This window comes from Mytilus edulis, chromosome 2, assembly GCF_963676685.1.
Source record: "Mytilus edulis chromosome 2, xbMytEdul2.2, whole genome shotgun sequence".
In the NCBI taxonomy this organism is placed as follows: domain Eukaryota; kingdom Metazoa; phylum Mollusca; class Bivalvia; order Mytilida; family Mytilidae; genus Mytilus; species Mytilus edulis.
The window spans coordinates 59,172,692-59,192,258 of record NC_092345.1 but is presented as its reverse complement, the minus strand read 5'-3'; the positions used below and the strand labels follow the sequence as shown (position 1 = coordinate 59,192,258).

The 19,567-nt window shown below is 32.1% G+C and overlaps 1 protein-coding gene across 1 annotated transcript in view; it reads left to right on the top strand.

The window, feature by feature from the left end:
- LOC139512538 (uncharacterized) overlaps nt 1-19,567 on the top strand; it is a 44,022-nt gene that overhangs the window by 4,347 nt on the left and 20,108 nt on the right. The window contains exons 3-8 of the mRNA XM_071300220.1: nt 4,810-4,949; nt 7,830-7,965; nt 9,119-9,259; nt 9,955-10,167; nt 12,639-12,782; nt 13,448-13,516. Of these exons, the coding sequence (XP_071156321.1) occupies nt 4,810-4,949; nt 7,830-7,965; nt 9,119-9,259; nt 9,955-10,167; nt 12,639-12,782; nt 13,448-13,516 (843 nt within the window). The remainder of the gene's footprint in view (nt 1-4,809; nt 4,950-7,829; nt 7,966-9,118; nt 9,260-9,954; nt 10,168-12,638; nt 12,783-13,447; nt 13,517-19,567) is intronic.

Genomic DNA, 19,567 nt, shown 5'->3' with positions numbered 1-19,567 from the left:
TCTTTATCCGCTACAGGCGCCATCAACTTAGAGCTAAACCACGAGCAGAAAGAAAGAAAATATTAAAATATAAATAAATTTGCGTATATCAGAGTATCGGGTATATGTCGAACACGCTACAAGGCGCTTAAAAACTTTCAGTCATTGGAAGCTTATGGAGACACCAGACTGACTAATCAATCAGACTGAAGAGCTTTGTGTGGGATAAGTGGAGCAACAGATTGAACTTTGTCAGGAACTGTAATACAACAAATAAAACTGACTAATATCTAACCAGTTTAGTACTATGTTTATGTTATCAATCTGGAATCGAATGAACTTGTATAACTCTCAGCCCTCCCTTGTCTAGCCTTTCATGTCACGATAGGCTGGACAGTGGCGGATCAAAGGGGAGTTGGTCTGGGGGTTGGAACCCCCTTTTTTGAACGATCAATGCATTTGAATGGGGACATATGGTTTGAATCCCCCTTTTTTAATTGGCTAGATCCGCCCCTGCCAGCAATGATAACACAAAAGAAATTGTCATATAGGATGTTACATAATGAGACTCTAGATAGATGTGATTTGAAGTAACCAAAACGTGCAGAATTCAAATTTTACCTGTTTAAATCTATTATCAATGTTTTGACACCATCCCCAAATTTAAAGTCTAATTTGTCAACCTCAGCGTCGAAAATATACCTTTTCGTAACATGTCTATTATTAACGCCAAAATATGCAATCTTTAATGACCTGACAACAGTATCGTAACTATATCCCTTCTTAATAAGTCTATTTAAAGGTTTTGTTAGCTTCTGAGGTGAATACTGACATTTTTGTGCTTTATAAAGAATATTTCCACCGACATACAAGTGAATGGAATATTTACACTCGAACTATGATGTTTTCACAGTACTAGTATACGAATATTTCACACGTTTAATTGTGTACCTTTATTTCATAGTGAAATGGTTTTTATCTGCATAAAACTATAACTCTGAAATAAATCAGCTAGTTAAAATACCACCACTCTGACCAAAAATAGCTAGATAAAACCACAACTCTGAACTAAAGTACCTAAATAAAAGACCACAAGTTTGACTAATAATTATAGCTAGATAAAAACAACAACTCTGAACTAAAAAAACTAGATAAAAGACCACAACTCTGACTACAAATGGTTAAATAAAAGACCACAACTCTGACTACAAATGGTTAAAAAAAAGACCACAACTCTGACTACAAACAGTTAAAAAAAAAGACCACAACTCTGACTACAAACAGTTAAATAAAAGACCACAACTCTGACTACAAATGGTTAAATAAAAGACCACAACTCTGACTACAAATGGTTAAATAAAAGACCACAACTCTGACTACAAACAGTTAAAAAAAAGACCACAACTCTGACTACAAATGGTTAAAAAAAGACCACAACTCTGACTACAAATGGTTAAATAAAAGACCACAACTCGGACTACAAATGGTTAAAAAAAAGACCACAACTCTGACTACAAATGGTTAAAAAAAGACCACAACTCTGACTACAAATGGTTAAATAAAAGACCACAACTCTGACTACAAATGGTTAAAATAAAAGACCACAACTCTGACTACAAATGGTTAAAAAAAAGACCACAACTCTGACTACAAATGGTTAAATAAAAGACCACAACTCTGACTACAAATGGTTAAATAAAAGACCACAACTTTGACTACAAATGGTTAAAAAAAAAAGACCACAACTCTGACTACAAGCAGTTAAAAAAAAGGACCACAACTCTGACTACAAATGGTTAAATAAAAGACTACAACTCTGACTACAAATGGTTAAAAAAAGACCACAACTCTGACTACAAATGGTTAAATAAAAGACCACAACTCGGACTACAAATGGTTAAAAAAAAGACCACAACTCTGACTACAAATGGTTAAATAAAAGACCACAACTCGGACTACAAATGGTTAAAAAAAGACCACAACTCTGACTACAAATGGTTAAAAAAAGACCACAACTCTGACTACAAATGGTTAAATAAAAGACCACAACTCTGACTACAAATGGTTAAAAAAAGACCACAACTCTGACTACAAACAGTTAAAAAAAAAAAAAGACCACAACTCTGAATTACAAATGGTTAAATAAAAGACCACAACTCTGACTACAAATGGTTAAATAAAAGACCACAACTCTGACTACAAATGGTTAAAAAAAAGACCACAACTCTGACTACAAATGGTTAAATAAAAGACCACAACTCTGACTACAAATGGTTAAAAAAAAGACCACAACTCTGACTACAAACAGTTAAAAAAAAAAGACCACAATTCTGAATTACAAATGGTTAAAAAACGACTACAACTCTGACTACAAATGGTTAAATAAAAGACCACAACTCTGACTACAAATGGTTAAATAAAAGACCACAACTCTGACTACAAACAGTTAAAAAAAAAAGACCACAACTCTGAATTACAAATGGTTAAAAAAAGACCACAACTCTGACTACAAATGGTTAAATAAAAGACCACAACTCTGACTACAAATGGTTAAATAAAAGACCACAACTCTGACTACAAACAGTTAAAAAAAAAGACCACAACTCTGAATTACAAATGGTTAAAAAAAGACCACAACTCTGACTACAAATGGTTAAATAAAAGACCACAACTCTGACTACAAATGGTTAAATAAAAGACCACAACTCTGACTACAAATGGTTAAAAAAAGACCACAACTCTGACTACAAATGGTTAAATAAAAGACCACAACTCGGACTACAAATGGTTAAAAAAAGACCACAACTCTGACTACAAATGGTTAAATAAAAGACCACAACTCGGACTACAAATGGTTAAAAAAAGATCACAACTCTGACTACAAATGGTTAAAAAAAGACCACAACTCTGACTACAAATGGTTAAATAAAAGACCACAACTCTGACTACAAATGGTTAAAAAAAAAGACCACAACTCTGACTACAAACAGTTAAAAAAAAAAAGACCACAACTCTGACTACAAACAGTTAAAAAAAAAAAGACCACAACTCTGAATTACAAATGGTTAAATAAAAGACCACAACTCTGAATTACAAATTTAAAGTACATGACAAAAACAAAAAACAACCAAAGTCAAAAGAAGATTAGACATACTTAAAACAACTAACGAATATAAAGTATATAAAGAGCCTGTGTCGAGCACCTGAATATACATTGTATGTACATTTTCAACAATGGCCACTATCATATTTACCGGATTTGTTATCACATAAACAACACGACGGGTGCCGCATGTGGAGCAGGATCTGCTTACCTTTCCGGAGCACTTGAGATCACCTAGTTTTTTGGTGTGTTGTTTATTCTTTAGTTTTTTATGTTGTGTCGTGTGTGCTGTTGTTTGATTGTCTTTTTCATTTTACGCCATGGCGTTGTCAGTTTGTTTTAGATTTATGAGTTTGACTGTCCCTTTGGTATCTTTCGTCCCTCTTGTATTGATGACACTAGACTAGAATAAAGTTCATGTCTAAAATTATGTTTTGCTAATCATTTTTGCTGTGACATTCTTGTATGGTTTTAGCCCCAAAAAAATGGGTAAAAATCATCAGTATTTCATGACAAGAACTCCTGTTGGGACTAAACTGATATATTCAGCTATTTGACTTATTTATAGATCTTATCTTGCGGATATTTTTTGAAGGTTGAGGTTTCTTCTGCTTCTGTAGTGTTTGTCCAAAACGCAAAAACAAAAATCCTCGGTCATGACTAAAAAGTGCTATACGGATTTGACAAACGATTTCAACCATATTAACTTTAATATCAGATATAAGCATACTTTTATATATATATATATAATATAATAAAGCTAGTCTTCCAATATTTCAATTCAGGAGTCGCCAAACAATTTCGGCTATATTGATGTATTTGAAGGTCTTACTGATAATCTTTGTCCCACTTATTGTTGATTTTAAGATAATGACCAAAAATATGCAAAATCGTAAAAACTCGTTATTTAAGAACATTAATCTCAAGTAGCCCGCTGACAATTTCAACCATATTTTTTTTGTAGACCTTGTATAACTTATCATGTTGACCATTTAAAGTCTCTCTCTATTTCTTATATTTTTCAAGATAATAGCCAAAACACAAATATGGTCGTCATTTTAAAAAGCGTCCAAAATGAGGAGCCGCTTTTTTGTAGACCTTCCCTAGCTGATAACTTTTGAAACTAAAGTTTTCATGATAAAAGGCAAACATGAAAAGGAAATTGTAAGAAAATCTTCATTAAAGGACAAAATCTTCTATTAGAAGTCATCTGACAGTTTAGATATACATAGACGGTAGGATTTCCGCAGATCAAGTATCATTTTTGCCATGTCAGATTTTGTCTATCTTTATTAAACCTTGGTCTTCTGGATTATCGGATTGTTTTTAAAAAAATTAGATACCCCAAGATTACTTTTGGCCTAATTTGGCTTATTTGCCCAGTAGGTCTTCTTGAAATTTAACCATTCTGAGAAAAACTTACTGAAAAAATTTAGTTCGGAAATCTATTGTCATTGGTAAAACTTTTGGGGATTTTGGGTCTTTAGTTCTCCTATGTTTTGTATTTTAATTGGCATTTTTTTTTAATTCAAGTATTACTGGAAATCTTTTGCAGACAAACGCGTGTCTCGGCTGCAAAGTTTCAATTCTGTTATCTATGATAAGTTTATTTCAAGTCATATTATTATAAACAAGTGAACTATAATTGAAAACGTCAAAATCACTTTTCCCTTTCAACTTAAATATACCCTCGGAAAAACTTTTACTTTAATATCACTTTTTTACAGATAAGAAAAGACTGGTAGATGAACCGATAGGATGCTTCCAATCTGAGTTAAAGAATTCGCAAAGATTTCTAGAAAACCAACCAACACTCTGCATTAGTTTTTGTAAGCACCACTTGCAAAGTGCTTTCGCTGGATTATCAGTAAGCTAGTTTTAAAATTAGATACTAAATGATGAGAACCATTCCATCTTTATCGCCTTTAGACACCCAACTTGAAAACAACTTTTAAAAAGACTTTGATTTTTTTCTAAATTATGACACTCAGGTTACAAAATGAATGTTATATTTCTTGGTCCAAATAATATTGATTCGCTGCAATAACCAACATTGAGAAGTAAACCAAACTTTGGTTTTAATTATTTCAACTGAATATTCAAATACAACTTTACAGTTTGGTTTTGTCTGAAATACGTTGGAAATAATTTGACTTTATATGGAAAAAGCTATGTTAACTTTGCAATAGGTACAAAAAAAGAGTCATGTACACTCTGTACTACATAAAATACTACTTGGATGTTAAATACTCCTCTCTGGATTGGCCATAATTGTACTTTGATTTTCTAACTAGAATTAACAACTTAGCCATTTGAGTAGATGAAATCCTCTTTAAATTAAATCAAAACTAGTGTAAATTCCGAAACTACATGTATAGTTGGCATTACCGATGAATAATACAATGTAAGCATAGATGCAAGTAAACCGGTACTAAACATACTGTTACATGTAGTATTGAATTGTTTCCAGTAACTGAGAACCAGTTACACAGACACGTGTCTGTTTACCTGTGTGTGTTTTTTATTTAAGTGTGGTGAAATCTGATTTGCGTATACACAATAAGGCCAATTAAAATTAATTGATAGATTTTCATCCCCGCCCGCCCCTCTGAAATCTTCCCGCCCCGTTTTTTTTTATTTTTGAAAAAATTACGATTTCCGGATTTTGTTCATTTCCGTTACCGGTAATCGTCGATAATTTCGTTTCAATCAAACTTCCTGTTTCACAATTTCGGTTTTCGTATTTCTTAGAGAATTCTTACTAAATTATTAAGTCGATATATTTTGCTGATCTATGATGACAACATCATTTACCGAGAATAGAGATTGATTACGAGAAAGGCATGAAATATTCGGGTTACGAGTAATACGCTGTGTCCAAGAACGCAAATCGCCGTATGTCACAAATGTTTGTGATTTAATAGAACACCTTGGATTTTATTATATTTATACAATAACTTTGTGTCAAGAAATTTGGACTGTGAATGAAACCCAAAGGCGTAAGAATCGTGGAACACATTGGTACAAAAAATCATGACAGGAATAAAGGAATTACACAAACATGAACTTGTTAGATTGGTGACCGTATATTGAGTTCAGAAAGTCGACAAACATACCCATTTTTAATTTATCAATTTATTGCAAGCCCTTAGATTTAGATTTAGCCATGCCTTCCGATTTTTGTAGACAAACAGCAAACATCATCTGTCCCAATACCCACAATAGTCATTAAACAACTTTGTGTTCTACATTGTAATTATATTCGCATCTTGCATATTTAAAAGGACCAATCTTATTTTTCAACACTGTTTGAGTTTTCATTTTATTCTGTACTTATAATACTTTTGTTGCATACCAATGCATTTGCTTCATTTTATTAGGACAACAAATGATTGCTTAGAAAGCAAAATAAAGTTGGTGTAGGTAGTCCAACTGAAGAGAGCATTTCTCCGTGTTTCTGTTGTTTACTATAAAATAGGTTTCTAAAGCCGCAATTACATGTAGAACAGTGGTGGCCAATCAGAGATATGTATTTAAAGTATTTTGATGTTGGATGTGTACGGATTGATAGTTTAGTGTTAGATGCATGATTTTTTTTTATAAGTTGTTAGTGGCTTTGAACTAGCTGTCAGATAACTGCGAGTACTCTCAGATCTGTTCCTAGTGTCTTTTTGTTATCGGGATCATAAATGAGACCGTTAGTTTTCTCTTTTGAATTGTTTTACATTGTCATATCGGGGCCTTTTAAAGCTGACTATGCGGTATGGGCTTTGCTCATTGTTGAAGGACGTACAGTGACCTATAGTTGTTAATGTATGTGTCATTTTTTGGTTTCTTGTGGACAGTTGTCTCATTGGCAATCATACCACATCTTCTTTTTTATATTAAGCATTTGAAAAATCATACAAAATACCTTATGCATGTATTTACATGATATAAGCTTATTATTACACTTGCATATATGAATAACACGTGACAAAAAGGTTTCATATGAAATAAAATTTAAAAAATAAAATCCTCCCACCCGCCCCATTTTAAAAAAAAATTTGGATGAAAATCTACTAATTAATTTTAGTTGGCCTAATCTCGTTTCATCCATTTTTTTCTGATCAAATCACAAGAATGTGTACCATCGCTGTTAATCCCAATAGGGTACTGTCTGCAACAAAATAAAATAAAAAGAAACTAGAGAATAACATTTACTCCGGTTTATTCGCTTTTCTGATATTAAAAGGTGTATATGAAAAGTAAAATCACAAAAATACTGAACTACGAGGAAAATTCAAAACGGAAAGTCCTTAATCAATTAGCAAAATCAAAATCTCAAACACATCAAACAAATGAAGAATAACTGTCATATTCTTCGCTTGGTACAGGCATTTTCTTATACAGAAAATGGTGGATTGAACCTGGTTTTATAGCTAGCTTAACCTTTCATTTGTATGACAGTCGCATCAAATTCCATTATATTGACACCGATGCGTGAACAAAACAAACAGACATATTATAGGTAAATTATTTTGGATATGAGTTGACTTTTTGTGGAGAAGTAATTTTAGATTGACAACATGTACTAATAATGTGTTTTATAAAGTCATTTAAATCATGAAAACAACAATGTTAACATACATGTAAGAAAAATAATACTGTCAATATGAAAATGCGAAGAGAAACCGAAAACTAGTTAAAAGTACTCGGGACTTCTTTAACAACAGTGGAAATTATTTCGTGTGTTCTTTTTTCGTAGGGAAAGAAGTGCCTTTGTTATCATAATCTTCATTATGTTAAGCAAGATGTGGACATAAAATGCAACGTTTCATGTCCTGGAGACAAGAATTATCAATGCGGAGGACCAAACATGACAACAGTATACAGAACAGACGGTATATTAACCTCAATATAATAAGTCAGAGTCAGATCTTTAAGTTTGTTTAAGGGTGCCTCTAAGTGAAAAATATAATGAAATGACTTTTAAAAAGTATGACGAAACGCATTACATTTGTACATTGTATTGGGTTCAACCAATCATTAACCTAAACAAAATTACATCCTATAGATACGACCAAACAACGTAAATTAAAGCAATTGTATAGGTTGGCGCGCCCAGAAACCTGTTAAATCCAACAACATTCTGTATATGCCTATCCCAATTCAGGATAAATCAGTTATTGTAAGTTCTATTTTACAAGCCTTCAAATGGAGACAAAATAGAAAACAAAAAGAAAGATGACCACAAAACTGAATTCCAATCAATAAATAGCGTAAACCAATCAAATAACATGTTCATTATTATAATAAATATGAACCCGTTAAGAAAAGCATAACCCAAACAAGAATAAGGAAAATCATTAATGTGTAATATTATAGTGAAAATTAATTACAAACATTTGAAATCAACTAAAAAAACTATTGACTGGCAAGTTTCGGAATTGCGTATGGTGTTGCAACTTTGCCAGATAAAAATCAAACTAACTTCAAGTGTCACGTGGCCATAAATAATCACAACACTTACAATATGTTTATCATATGATTATGACAATTTCATCTTTTTAATTTTGATAAAGATATATATAAATCCTATAAAACATATCGAATCGCAATTGACTCAAGTTTCTGTATCAACTTTCACCAGGAACACTTAATATTAAAAGTTTAAAGAAAAACATGTACGTAGTTACATCTGATAGCTATAGACACTAACATTAAACTAGATTTCATATTGGCAGCATTTGAATATCAATGTCTGAAATTTAACGGAAAGAAAAAACTATAAGGAATCGGAGAAATATAACAAGATTACCAGAATAGCACTCATATAATGTAAAACATAAGTCCCCAGTTTCAAACAATAATTATTCATTGATATGAATCGAAAACCCATGTACAAATTTAAAAAACACATCATTAATGCTGATAGAATTGAAACTCCTCATCCAATGATGAAATGTATTTTCGGTACTGCTATTGTATTCGAACTTTTTAAAGCTACATTATTGTTGTATGGCTGACATGTCATTCCATCTAATTCCGCTTTAGATAGTATAAAATGGAAGATATATGAGCCACATACCGCCAGTGAAAGAGAAGACTGTGTTTGGGTAACTCAGGATAACGAAAAACAACTGATATGGCACCAAGATCGATGCAGATTTGAACACAAATACATATGCAGAATATGTAAGATTTTAATTTCTTTAATTGTCATTTCAAAACAATGGAAACTAATTGAAATATTCGGGGAACTGTGAGTGTTAGTCCCTGATAAGGTCATTTCTAAGAGTATCTTTGCATTGTTGTATGCTGTACTTAACGTCCTTCGAATACAAATACTCAAAAACGACAGTCATAAATCAGTTATCCGGATTTCCGACATTTATTATCAATAAAGAAATTATTCCTTACCGAATTAGACGTATCATTAGAGTTGTACTTACATGAGCAAACCACACAACTAGTGTCATATGTGGAGCAGGATTTACTTACCTCCCGTATCACCTTTGTGTAATGTAATGTTGTTCGTTTTTTTTTTTTTGGGGGGGGGGTCTTGTCTTTTTACCATGTTGTTGTCAGTTTATTTTCGACTATTAGTTTGAATGTCCCTTTTGGACCTTTCGCCTCTCCTTTAAGAAAACTATGGTTCCCAGACAAAGATTTATTTTGCTATTTGTTTTACAATTACCGCATTCCTGGCTTTCTAATTATTAGGTTTGTTGAATGTTAAATTAGTAAATGTTAAAATATTAAATTAGTAAATGTTAAATGTTACATCTTTAAAACAAACGCTTAATTCGTGTTAAAAGAAAGATAACTGAAATATGTAACTACTTTCCACAGGAGTCAATACTGACATTGCTTTTTATTATTTAATTTAGTTGATAAAACCATATGTAAATTCCGAGACAGCCTGACATTGCCATGCTACTACATGTCTCCAGAACAAACAACATGGTTTGAAGCAGTAAGGAGGTGTAGAGGTATGGGTGGTCATTTAGCTGGGAAAGATTTAATTCGTGAAGATAATGTGACCTTAAGTGGGTCTTCATTTTGGACTTCCTTGACCAGGATACGACAAAAATGGATTGATGGTATGTACAAATTGTCAAATATGGTTGTGTTACAGTTCTTTTGTATGTATATTTTCCCTTGAATGAATTATTGCTATTTCCCGAAAGTGGTCATTGCTTTAAAAATTGGGACGTGGGATAATTCTTATACATTGATACCTAATCATGAAGTTGATCATCTTTCTTAAAGAAAACTTACTTTTTTACTTTTGACTCATTTTATAAATATCTATAACGATTGTTATCTCCAAAGTTGCAAATTCTGAAAATCAGTGCAAATGGGTTTAATTTTCGACGACTGGATTACTGCTTATAAGAAAGACACGTTAGTGTTCGTGTATATAATAACATGATGCAAGTGTACTCAGTACATGTTTCTTGCATCTAGATAGATAAACATATATAATGTTTTGTGGTTTTTAGCACAAAATAAAACCCACAGCTGAAATTATATGGCAAGTAGATGTGTTAAAAGTAAATTGAAGGTATACGAATGAGACGAACAAGATTGTGTTATTAGATAAGGAAGGATTAAAACGAATACATTATACATGTATCTAAAAACTCAAGCTTCAGATAAAACACACTCATGTCACAAGTGGACATGGTATCATGTGTTGCAAAAGGATACAATAACCTGCTTGTAGACGACACTCATTTTTTTGCTCAATGGCCAAATTCGAAAGGGTCAATAAATTCGCAGATCGTAAAAGGACAGGAAACATGGGCAAAACATAACAAATTAAAAAAAAACCATTTTAATAAAACACTCCGTCGCAAACTAACCCCGAGTATACAGATACACGAACTATAAGACCATTAATTATGTGAGAAAAAAATTACAACAAATCAATGCTTGATTCCGACTGTTAACAGCTTTGACTATCCTTCTAACGTTTTATTATTTTGTCTTGCTCCCCATGTTAAGGTTGCATTTCTGTAAATATTGACAATGCAATTTCCTATAGGAACTCCTTTTACGGCTAAAACTGTACCAATTTTACTATGAAGTTTTGAATAAAATCTTATCCTAGAATTGAAAGTTCATATGCACTACAATTTTTTTCAAAGGTCAAATATAGGGCTGTGCGGCATATTTTCGACGTTTATATGCCCTGAACTTCTCACAGTTTAAACTAACACTAATTTTCTTAATTACCCCTACCTCAAATAAAAGGTTACCACAGATTTCAATATAAACAAATTGCACATGTATATTTACTGGTAACATTCCAAAGTTATGTCTCTATGAGATGGAACACAGAGATCATCAATGGGAACCAGTATGTAAATAAAATTAATTTTCTATGAATATTTTAAATCTCCCCAAAAGAGGCGTGGTTTGAGAAGCAGCTGTATTTACAAAGTGCAACCTTAAGATAGTTATGACTTTCCAAACGTTTACTTTGATATAGTAAAGAAAATTTGAAAAATAAATATATTCAATGTCTTTTACTAATACCCCAGTCCCACTAGGCCACGATCGCACTACGATCTGTGAAAAAAATGCAAATTTTGATGATCGCGGTACGATCGTGTAGGTCGCAGTAAGGTCGTACCACGGTCGTGGTGAGGTCTTCAAGATCGTGAAGAGCGTGGCCAACTTTGAACATGTTCAAAACAATCGTGGTGCGGTCGTGGCGAAATAAGGTCGTAGTAGAAGCGTAGTGAGAGCGCACTAAGATCGTAGTAAGATCGCAAAGGTCGCTGTACAATCGTAGCGAGAGCGTGATTCTATTCGGAGAGATTGCGCTACGATCTCACAGCGACGTTATCACGACCTTACTACGACCATTACGTTCTCACTGCGACCCAACTACGCTTCCACTACGACTTTACCACGCTGTTCACGACCATAGAACGATTCTAGCACGCCCTTGCCGTCCTCATCACGCTCTTCTCACGACCTTACTACGTTCACACTACGACCATCATTTTTATTGTCATTTTCACATAAAATATATAAAAAAAACTCCCTAGATTTTGTTTGTCTGAATGTATTTATCCATTTGCTCTAACGGCTCAACCATGCTTCTCGTTTTTATATAGATTAGACCGTTGGTTTTTCCTGTTTAAATAGTTTAACATTAGTATTTTTTGGGGCCCTTTATAACGTGCTGTTCGGTGTGAGCCAAGGCTCCGTATTGAAGGCCGTACCTTGGCCTATAATGGTTTACTTTTATAGATTTTTACGTTGATGGAGAGTTGTCTCATTGGCACTCATACCACATCTTCATATATATATTGACACATCTGTGTCATCTCTGCTATCTTTCACTAAAATATCGTCATTTGAGCTTTATGGACCAGCAATAGGTTGTAATTTAGGTTTGGTTGGTCGTTCCGACATCTCTCGATGACAAGTATTATACTACTTATGTGTATAGTATCAGTTTAATAGAAGTCTGGCGCTTATGCACATTACATTATATTCATATAAGAAATTGTATCTTTGATGTCAACATGAATACTATTATTTTTATAAACAAAAGGGAGGAGAGTAAATGATGTGTTACCAAGGTATGAAGAAAGTGACCCAAGAAGAACGGGATGTTTATCTCTTGAACAGAGAAATGATGAATGGTCCATTCGTGCCAAACCATGTGGGGAAGATCATCCGTTTCTATGTAGTTCAGGTTGGTTACCTTATTTATAGATCCGTATTGCGCATCAAGTAAAAACATGAATCTACAAATTTATAAAATACCATGTATGACATTACTTCCGCAATAACAAAGTATATATGCAAAGGTCATTAAATAACATTGAACAAGAAAACAAAACAAAAGAACACAACATACGACGGTTTATAAAAAGTTTAAGGGAAGATTTCCATTCAACCCTTGTTTGTAAAAAGTGTGAACATTTTATCTATTGTAAAGGATGTATGAATACAATAACTCTATAATATCCTGTCAGATCTTTGAAGAAAAGGCTGCAATCGGTGTTGATTTTTTTTTTTTTTTTTTTTTTTTTTGCTTCGTGTCATGACGTATTGTTGATGATTCCAAAACATGAATTGACATGTATTACCAATTTGTTACTCGATTTGAAATTTATTTAAATTCAATCTTTTCCCCCAGACGGTTAAAACGGTTGAATTCGGCTTTTCAATTTAAAAATTACTTAAAATAAAACTGTTCTGAAAAAAATGTGTACAGTGTTGCCTGTATCAATTTTCCAAACAAAACAGCTGCCTAAATCCGCTTATTAAACATCTTAGATCAAGAACACTAAAACATATAGCTTTCTTCGGTGAACTAGTATATTATTTTTCAAATGATTTTGTAATATTTTCTAGCTCTACATTCACCGCAGGATATTGTTTCCTTAACTAATGAAAAAGTAATGCAGCAAATATTTGATTTTGGTAAGTAGTTAAGGAGTACATTACTCGTCTAGAGCGTTGGTAAGTATTTGTTACAAAACACCAAAGCCATAGAATGAAATTTCTACTATGGCTATCTAATTGCTTAATAAATGAGTTAGGTATTGACAATTTACTTGGAAACTCAACATAAATACCCTCACGACACTTATCAAAGAGGAAATCAGGGATAATTATAGGTTTGTTCTATGTTCCTTTGGAATTTCAACCAAAGAGGAAGAACTGGATTTTCCATCACTGTATTGGATACCTAAACTACATACTAATAAGTATCCTTACACACAACAGTATACTGCTGGTCTTCCAAGTGCTCCAAGAAAGCTCTTTCTAAATTATAAACATATATTTTATCAGCAATTAAAGCGCGGGTTCAAGGTTATTGTGAAACTGCCTATTCTAGAGGTGGCGTGATCTTTTAGAGTACATACAATCTAAGACTCTTTCATCTTGCAATAGTATTAAAACATTTGACTTATTTATACTTTACACAAGAATTTTTAATTCCAAACTTAAAGACAAATTGGGAGAGTTGGTATTGGTTTGTTTCATAAAAGAGAATGGCCAACGTAGATACAAGTGCCTTGCATTAGGAAGGAATAAATCCTACTGTGTAAAGTATCACTCTGATTTGAACCAAAAAATTGTCTGAAACTGACTTTCTCTAATTCTATGGAAATTTATCCCTTTCCGAACCCATTTTATAAAAAAATAATCAACTTGTGGTTGCCGGTGATCTCAAAAGATCATTGGATGATTTTAAGGGTCATAACCTCTTCAGCTAACTGGATGAATCAAAATTTGCTAACAGTAGTTAATGAAATAGGAATGTGAAAGGCACTCGAGGGGGGTTTTCGTTTAACAAAAGAAGAAAATTTATTTTTTAATCATTAAAGAAACAGATTCTTACATAGTTACTCGTGGATGATCGGATTTATCTGATCTCGATATTTAAATTATAAATTTTAACTATCTCGATTAGATAAATCCGTTAATCCACTCGTATCAATGTAAGAATCTATATTTATAAAGGAATTTCTTATGTAGAAAGATAACACCTTAGCAATATCCCTTAACTTTACTTTCCGCTATATAGATGATGTTCTCTCACTAAATATAATTAAAAATTCGGTGACTACTAGTATGGTCCGAGAACACAATTAATTCGTAGTGCATTTCTTTTAGAACATAAATGAAAATTAAAAAAATCCCACCTGCGCTTTCTCAATGAAACTTTTACAGTGTGTTGTACTACTTTTGGGACAAATTATATCAAAATTATAGAAAACTTCATCGTCTCTAACTCAAAATATGGACAATTTTATCTTTAGGGCGTCTTGAAATCTTTTGACAGCGTCCGAAGTGCTATATTTCAACCTTTTTCACCTGGACCAAATCACTACTTTCCTTTAAAATTCTGGACCCAAATTTTTTTACAGTGTAATTTCACCCCCCTACTTACAATTTGAGGCATTAAACATGAAGAAAATAATTTGGAAGGGGTATTAAAATAAATGGCAAGTAACCCACTGTTAACACTAGGGACTATATTCGTGAACAACGGAAATCAAGGGACGACAATTGTGGTCTCGGACCTAATAGGATAGAAAGAGTTGACAAATCTTAATAAAACTTGGTATGACCAAAGCTTAATAAATTATAAGACTGCTTGCAAAGTTTCATAACAATAGGATATATAATATAGACAATATGTTAAATTCTATACTCATCTGTGCGTGTTAAATTTTGACGTTAAAATTGAAAAATTTAAACTATCAACATGTAGGGCTTTAAAAATTAAAATATTGCAAAAAAAAAATCCTTTTAAATGCCTTAATATATCATTTATTATGTACTAAAAGCAATAGAGTACTCATTTGATTTATCAGACTTAGCATAATTATTCAAAAGTCAAATTTATATCAGCCTGGGCCTAAAAATTGAGGTTTTTCAATGTAAGGGGGCCTTACATGAAGATATAATATTTTCCAACAATTTTAAATTTCTGAAGCTTTTTAGTTATAAATAATCCTTACATATGTAATGAATGTACTTTAAATGGAAAGAAAAGTTACAAATAACATATCATATTAGTTTAAAAGGGTCTTAAGCAAAGTAAGACTAGAACAAAATAAGGGTCAATTTGACTGTGCCACATATTTACATTAAAAAATGCATATTGAGGCTATAAGAAATAAAAAATTGTGTCTTTTTTATCATTTCTATACTTATGTGACATGATACAACAAATCTGAGCACAAAAAGGCTCTTGCAATTAACTTTTCTTGCAGAAAGTATGGTCTGATACAAAGATTTTTTGCTTTTTAGTGAAAAACTTGAATGCAATTTTAGTCTCAACAGGCTTATATTTAAACTACTTGCTATCCTACAGAAGAAAAGAAAGATATTATGTGAAATGGAACAGATACAATAGACATTGTAAAGTGCTTTTGGTACAAATTTAGTGAGGTCTTTATTGTGGACTTAAAATTTTATGTACCAAGAACCCCACTTTTGACTTCATCCAAACAGAGCATTAGACAAGGGTCATTTATACAACACATTTTGCATATATTGTCTGAGATAATCTTCTTTTCTGTAGATTCTGAGTTCATAAACAAGTAAAAGAACTAGATAAAGGCATAGAAATACAAGTATTGACACATGAAAACCTGTCAGATAGAAAGTCAGGATGCCATGTATGCATCAATATTGAAAAAGCCTTAAAATGCCCATTTTGACCATAAAATGCCAAAATTTGTCATTTTTGCCGTAATTCTACAGAATAAAAGTTTAAATCCTTTAGTTTCATGCTATTTGACAAATTGACACCACCAAATCATTTAGGGAAGTTGCCAAAGTACAGATTCTACATTTACAGACTTCACCTCTTAGGTCCGAGAACACAATTAATTCGTAGTGCATTTCTTTTAGAACATAAATGAAAATTAAAAAAATCCCACCTGCGCTTTCTCAATGAAACTTTTACAGTGTGTTGTACTACTTTTGGGACAAATTATATCAAAATTATAGAAAACTTCATCGTCTCTAACTCAAAATATGGACAATTTTATCTTTAGGGCGTCTTGAAATCTTTTGACAGCGTCCGAAGTGCTATATTTCAACCTTTTTCACCTGGACCAAATCACTACTTTCCTTTAAAATTCTGGACCCAAATTTTTTTACAGTGTAATTTCACCCCCCTACTTACAATTTGAGTCATTAAACATGAAGAAAATAATTTGGAAGGGGTATTAAAATAAATGGCAAGTAACCCACTGTTAACACTAGGGACTATATTCGTGAACAACGGAAATCAAGGGACGACAATTGTGGTCTCGGACCTAATAGGATAGAAAGAGTTGACAAATCTTAATAAAACTTGGTATGACCAAAGCTTAATAAATTATAAGACTGCTTGCAAAGTTTCATAACAATAGGATATATAATATAGACAATATGTTAAATTCTATACTCATCTGTGCGTGTTAAATTTTGACGTTAAAATTGAAAAATTTAAACTATCAACATGTAGGGCTTTAAAAATTAAAATATTGCAAAAAAAAATCCTTTTAAATGCCTTAATATATCATTTATTATGTACTAAAAGCAATAGAGTACTCATTTGATTTATCAGACTTAGCATAATTATTCAAAAGTCAAATTTATATCAGCCTGGGCCTAAAAATTGAGGTTTTTCAATGTAAGGGGGCCTTACATGAAGATATAATATTTTCCAACAATTTTAAATTTCTGAAGCTTTTTAGTTATAAATAATCCTTACATATGTAATGAATGTACTTTAAATGGAAAGAAAAGTTACAAATAACATATCATATTAGTTTAAAAGGGTCTTAAGCAAAGTAAGACTAGAACAAAATAAGGGTCAATTTGACTGTGCCACATATTTACATTAAAAAATGCATATTGAGGCTATAAGAAATAAAAAATTGTGTCTTTTTTATCATTTCTGTACTTATGTGACATGATACAACAAATCTGAGCACAAAAAGGCTCTTGCAATTAACTTTTCTTGCAGAAAGTATGGTCTGATACAAAGATTTTTTGCTTTTTAGTGAAAAACTTGAATGCAATTTTAGTCTCAACAGGCTTATATTTAAACTACTTGCTATCCTACAGAAGAAAAGAAAGATATTATGTGAAATGGAACAGATACAATAGACATTGTAAAGTGCTTTTGGTACAAATTTAGTGAGGTCTTTATTGTGGACTTAAAATTTTATGTACCAAGAACCCCACTTTTGACTTCATCCAAACAGAGCATTAGACAAGGGTCATTTATACAACACATTTTGCATATATTGTCTGAGATAATCTTCTTTTCTGTAGATTCTGAGTTCATAAACAAGTAAAAGAACTAGATAAAGGCATAGAAACACAAGTATTGACACATGAAAACCTGTCAGATAGAAAGTCAGGATGCCATGTATGCATCAATATTGAAAAAGCCTTAAAATGCCCATTTTGACCATAAAATGCCAAAATTTGTCATTTTTGCCGTAATTCTACAGAATAAAAGTTTAAATCCTTTAGTTTCATGCTATTTGACAAATTGACACCACCAAATCATTTAGGGAAGTTGCCAAAGTACAGATTCTACATTTACAGACTTCACCTCTTAGGTCCGAGAACACAATTAATTCGTAGTGCATTTCTTTTAGAACATAAATGAAAATTAAAAAAATCCCACCTGCGCTTTCTCAATGAAACTTTTACAGTGTGTTGTACTACTTTTGGGACAAATTATATCAAAATTATAGAAAACTTCATCGTCTCTAACTCAAAATATGGACAATTTTATCTTTAGGGCGTCTTGAAATCTTTTGACAGCGTCCGAAGTGCTATATTTCAACCTTTTTCACCTGGACCAAATCACTACTTTCCTTTAAAATTCTGGACCCAAATTTTTTTACAGTGTAATTTCACCCCCCTACTTACAATTTGAGGCATTAAACATGAAGAAAATAATTTGGAAGGGGTATTAAAATAAATGGCAAGTAACCCACTGTTAACACTAGGGACTATATTCGTGAACAACGGAAATCAAGGGACGACAATTGTGGTCTCGGACCTAATAGGATAGAAAGAGTTGACAAATCTTAATAAAACTTGGTATGACCAAAGCTTAATAAATTATAAGACTGCTTGCAAAGTTTCATAACAATAGGATATATAATATAGACAATATGTTAAATTCTATACTCATCTGTGCGTGTTAAATTTTGACGTTAAAATTGAAAAATTTAAACTATCAACATGTAGGGCTTTAAAAATTAAAATATTGCAAAAAAAAATCCTTTTAAATGCCTTAATATATCATTTATTATGTACTAAAAGCAATAGAGTACTCATTTGATTTATCAGACTTAGCATAATTATTCAAAAGTCAAATTTATATCAGCCTGGGCCTAAAAATTGAGGTTTTTCAATGTAAGGGGGCCTTACATGAAGATATAATATTTTCCAACAATTTTAAATTTCTGAAGCTTTTTAGTTATAAATAATCCTTACATATGTAATGAATGTACTTTAAATGGAAAGAAAAGTTACAAATAACATATCATATTAGTTTAAAAGGGTCTTAAGCAAAGTAAGACTAGAACAAAATAAGGGTCAATTTGACTGTGCCACATATTTACATTAAAAAATGCATATTGAGGCTATAAGAAATAAAAAATTGTGTCTTTTTTATCATTTCTGTACTTATGTGACATGATACAACAAATCTGAGCACAAAAAGGCTCTTGCAATTAACTTTTCTTGCAGAAAGTATGGTCTGATACAAAGATTTTTTGCTTTTTAGTGAAAAACTTGAATGCAATTTTAGTCTCAACAGGCTTATATTTAAACTACTCGCTATCCTACAGAAGAAAAGAAAGATATTATGTGAAATGGAACAGATACAATAGACATTGTAAAGTGCTTTTGGTACAAATTTAGTGAGGTCTTTATTGTGGACTTAAAATTTTATGTACCAAGAACCCCACTTTTGACTTCATCCAAACAGAGCATTAG